This window comes from Hyaloscypha bicolor (assembly GCF_002865645.1).
Source record: "Hyaloscypha bicolor E unplaced genomic scaffold K444scaffold_42, whole genome shotgun sequence".
Lineage (NCBI taxonomy): Eukaryota > Fungi > Ascomycota > Leotiomycetes > Helotiales > Hyaloscyphaceae > Hyaloscypha > Hyaloscypha bicolor.
The window spans coordinates 141,870-146,693 of NW_020194544.1; the positions used below are offsets into that span (position 1 = coordinate 141,870).

The following is a 4,824-nucleotide window of genomic DNA, read 5'->3' on the forward strand; positions in this document are numbered from 1 at the left end:
AGCCGTCTATAATCGCACGCTTTCTGAGAGCTTGTTGGGATTATTCGCGAATTTGATATAGTGATTTTTCTTTACAGACATGTTGAGGGGCTAAAAAATCTTTAGAAAACAGTTGATTTGATAGTAAAATATTATGTGGGTGTTGAATTATGATTTTTGGAAAACAGCGATTTTGGGCGGTTGGGCGGTCTGGGCGGTTGGCCAGTGTAACCTTCTAAAGGGAAAGGCCCCTTTAGCGCGGTGTTAAGTCCGACTATTAAGTGACAGCTCTCAAAGCTTTCTTGCGATTGGTTTCTCCCACCAAGGCTGCACGTACCGTCTCCCGTGCGGTCCACCTCAAACACTGCTTCAATTGTGTTTCCGTTTCGAAACATCCCCCACTATTCTACATCCAGTCTCGCGCGACGCAGGAAACTCGCCATCTGTGAACTCGCATCCGGGATGATCTGAGAAAGAATGTTCCGAATGTCATGCAGGCGAATCTGATAGGCTCTCCGTGATATCCTGATGATCTTTCGATGGGGAACTGTACTCCCTTCAACGGCCAAGTTGTGCCAGTGCGACTTGCGGCTCCATTATGCTGTCCATCGGCCCCGACTATCCGCCGTTTCTTGTAAGATATGCCCAGGGGCTTGGCTGCAAGTCTTTCGAATTCTTCTTTTGATGGCTTCTGGGGATTCTTTGTTTGTTAATGTCACCTCGAAGTCCTAATATTGTTATTTTTGCCTTTGGCTATCAAAGATTTTAATTTATACCCCAATTATCAGCGATCGGTCTTCGTTCTCGTTCCACACCACCACGCCGCCACGCCGCCATATCGATCATATAATTATTGAAGAAAGGCAATGACTGTACGGGTACTAGACCCACCATGACAATAGTCCTGTCCACCAACGGGGAAGGGAACGAGGGCCCGGGATCGAATCCCAACGTGCAAGTTCAGGAACTCGGTCCAGCGATCTTCATCCCATCCCAAGCAATCGGCAATGTCGTCGCAGAAACAAATGATCTGCTTGCCGGCCACAGAGAATGGTTGAACAGTCTTCCTCAACGAGCCGAACTGGAACAGCATCAGATCAAAGCACGGGATGCTCCAGCTAGTAAGTCTTCCTGGCTTTGTCACGTTGCATTTTTAGAAAATAGCAAAATTCCCTGTCCATCGAAGCTATCTGATTTATCTGCATCAAAACTTACACCTCCAGGTCTCGTCACCCCAGCACCATCTCTCAGCAAACGTTCTCCGGTCCCACAACCACAAGCAGCGATCCTCCCAGAATGTTCTGGCTTCGTGGCCTCCGCGAGTGCATCCGGCTCAAATATTGGCTTTGCATCCGCCTCCACGAAATTCGCCATTTCTCTCTCCTCCATCTCCTCAACAGCATCCGCAACAATCGCCTCTCTCCAAGCACTCTCTGCTTCCCAAAGTACCGCACTACAAAGCGCATCCACAGCCCTGACATCAGCGTCATCAGCTCTTGCTTCCGCGAATTCGTCTGCTATTGCAGCTTCAAGCAGTGCAAAATCCGTTCAATTTTCGGCGGCGAGTGCAATTTCAGTTGCACAGGCAAGCGCGCAGAGTGCTATTATCAGTGCTCAGAGCAGTGCAAATGCCGCTGTGCAGAACGCGAACAATGTTGCTAATGCCGCCCTGGGTACTCTTTCCTCCCCATCTTTCAACCTCACTTACTGATGTGTACGCAACAGCAACGGCAACCTTCGCAATAACTCAGGCCCAAGCTTCCATCTTAGGCATCAATGCACAAGCGCAATCCAAAATCCAAGTCTCAATGAACAATCTCAAATTCGCCTTAATCCTTACGTTTTCCATCCTCGGTTCCTCGTTAATTACCATACTCATCATCTACCTCCTACTGAGCCTTCGTCGTCGTCGCCAGAAGCGGAAAGAGCGGAAGAGAGAGGAGTTCAAGGAGAAGATTGATGTGAAGAGAGGCTCGGATGATAGTGCTATGCCTAGTTTAAGCGAGTTCCCTCTACCAGTGAATAGGAAGAATTGGAATGAGACTGGTGCTGGTGGCGAGCGGGGCAGGCCTTCGTCTGAGGTTGTTCCTACATGGAGAGTAAACAGCAGCCAAGGCCGAAAATCTGCCGAATTCCCATTCCCTGGTGCTGGAAATAGCAGGAAGACATGGAGCGCCAGCGCCGATCGAACAGCTGTTGATGGGGGTGAAGCAATGAATGGGAGAGCAAGGAGGATGGCGGAAGGCGAGACTCAGAGAGCGAGGCCACCAGGGAGTCTTAGAACGTTGACGTATGATGCGGATTTCCCGGATCAGCCACCGCGGTTTGGGAGTTGGTTGGGGGACTTGAGGAAGAATGAGGACCTGCTGGAGATTAAGGTGACGAGGAATAGCAGTACAAGTCGGAGGAGAGACAAGGATGGGGGTAGTGAGATTGGGACTGCGTTTTGAGAACGTACTTCTGAAGTATAATAGCATTTCTTTCTTGTTTTGTATTAGTAATTTAATTCTAATTCTTTAATTTTTATTTTATATTTAGTTAATAAATATATTACTTAAAAGTATTTATTGTAATATAATTTCTCAATTAGATATAGCGCAATTACTTCTCTTAATTAGGCTTTATATATTTATATTTAAAGCTTTAATTAATTCTTTTATCCTTAATATAACTTCTTACTTTACTTGATTTATATATGTTACTTATAAGCCTGGCCTTATATTAATATACTTTTAATTAGTATATTATAAAGATATTTAAAAGTTTATTTAATTAATTTATAAACTAATTTAAAAATTAAATTAAATTTACTAGTAATAATATATATTATATTAATATTATTTTTATAAAAAAGAATTATAAAATTATATTTATAAATTTATTATTAATATAATATTAAAATATAAGTAAAAAGTTCTTAAATTAAACTTAAAAAATATATATTAAGCTATTATTAGTATAGCTATTTCTCTGGGAGTTACGTATATAGTTACGGGATACGGGATACGGGATATAGGTAATAGAATATAAGTAATGGGATATAGGTAATGAGATATAGGATACGGGATATGGTTATATAATCTCGCGTCCTATTAGTAACTCGACTAGTAGACTAGACCCCTTTATACTTAGTAGATTTAGGGATTATATATTAATACTATAATACTATAATCCCTACTTCTGAATAATAACTTTACTAACTTATGCAAATAGTATTCTATAACTATATAATAGTACTATATATTTCTGGTAAACTAATACTAATTAGTTAGTACTTATAGATTAGGAAGAATTAAGCTATACTTACCTAAGATTCGGTTACTGTAACGGCTGGTGTTATATGGTTGGTTTTAGCCAAAGGGGTTGGTTTTAGCTAAGGTTCCAAGCTATGGTTCAAACCAAGCTCGCTTCCAAAGCTCGGCGTTTTAGTAGTCTTGGCCATACCTACTTATCCACTGCCACACCTTACTCCTTCCTCCTTAGCTTTAAATCCTCAAGATATAGGAAATCATTAATCTTTGAGCCTCGTTCTATTGTTCTGTTCCTGCCGTTATATTATTTAAAGCTCCTATATTCTCGGCAGCGGATATTAGTATTACAAAGCCTGTAACCTTCTATTATCGTCTGTCTGTCTGTCTAATTAGTGGAGCACCGCTCCCAATACCTCTGTTCTGTCTGGCTTGGTGGAGTACTATACCGTTCCCAAGCACCCATTCTGTTATTATCCGGCCTACTGGAGGGCATCCCCATTTTAAACATTTTTTAGCACCAACGTTACCGATATTCCCTTGAGAATAGACCCTACCCTCCAATCCCAAGTCTAATGCGAGTTCGATGGCCTATGCTCGGAAATCGCTACTCTGCAAGTAGCTCTTGCGAAATCCCAAGCTTCCCGGCCCTGTCCAAAGCTCCCTGATCCTGAGAAGTTCGCTGGAAGCATCTATAAATTCGATACTTGGCTCCCGTTAATTGAAGCAAAGCTAGCTGTCGATGGTACGGCAATTGGAGACGCCACGGCTCAATTCTACTACGTCTACCTGAACCTTGATTCGTCCGTCTAATTAATGGTCCTGCCACAGCTTTCTTATGCGAAGCACACTTAGTTATGGGACTACCAAACGATCCTGGATCAGCTTTCACGGGTATACGACAATCCAAACAAGTAATCGGAGGCTGAAGACAAGCTTTACGCCCTCCGCCAAGGCAATGATTCCCTTCCTGCCTATATTGCCAAGTTTGAACATACCCTGTACGAAGCGAATGGTCAAGGCTGGCCAGATATCAATAAAATTTCCAGCTTTCGCAATAGCCTCAATTCCGCGATTCGCTCTCGTTTGGCCCAACAGCTTGTTCTACCCAGGGTTTATGCCGATTTCCTGCGTACGGTTCAGCAGCTCTCGTCAAAAACAGCCGCTCCGCCGTACCAGACTACTCCCAGAATTGCTAGCGATCCCATAGACGTCAGCGAACTGACAATTAGTGCTCTCACGTCAAGCCCAGTACCTATCCGCCAGGACTATCGAAAATCTGGCCAGTGCTTTAGATGCAGTTCCTACGGCTACCAAGTAAAGAACTGTCTCTGGCCACCTGTAAGCACTCCTGGTTCTGGCGAACGGGTTACAATTACCGCAGTAAACGACGATTACTCGGGTACAGAGAGTAATGATTCTGGAGAGGGTTGCGAGCTTCCACCGGGGCTAGACTGGACAAAGCTGATTGCTAGGGAATAGGGTCCTTTTCCTTTGTTCTGTTATTTTTACTATACTCGCTTTAGCTTTCCCTTTGTTTTTCCTAATACTCGGGACGAGCTTTTTTGGAGAGGGGGGTGATATAACGGCGGGTGTT

At 43.6% G+C, this 4,824-nt stretch overlaps 2 protein-coding genes across 2 annotated transcripts; both read left to right on the plus strand.

Annotated features, from left to right (window-relative positions):
* Nucleotides 1–791: 791 nt before the first annotated feature.
* On the plus strand, nt 792–1,775 carry K444DRAFT_309773 (uncharacterized protein). The gene has a single exon (XM_024871801.1). The coding sequence runs from the start codon at nt 872–874 to the stop codon at nt 1,688–1,690; it is 819 nt and encodes a 272-aa protein (XP_024741056.1). The 5' UTR covers nt 792–871; the 3' UTR covers nt 1,691–1,775.
* K444DRAFT_609278 (uncharacterized protein) lies at nt 1,696–2,455 on the plus strand. Its single transcript, XM_024879545.1, has one exon. The coding sequence runs from the start codon at nt 1,788–1,790 to the stop codon at nt 2,427–2,429; it is 642 nt and encodes a 213-aa protein (XP_024741057.1). The 5' UTR covers nt 1,696–1,787; the 3' UTR covers nt 2,430–2,455.
* Nucleotides 2,456–4,824: the final 2,369 nt, after the last annotated feature.

Bases quoted from the DNA above. Each gene is read 5' to 3' on its own strand.
- K444DRAFT_309773 (XM_024871801.1), top strand. From the start codon at position 872: ATGACAATAGTCCTGTCCACCAACGGGGAAGGGAACGAGGGCCCGGGA.
- K444DRAFT_609278 (XM_024879545.1), top strand. From the start codon at position 1,788: ATGAACAATCTCAAATTCGCCTTAATCCTTACGTTTTCCATCCTCGGT.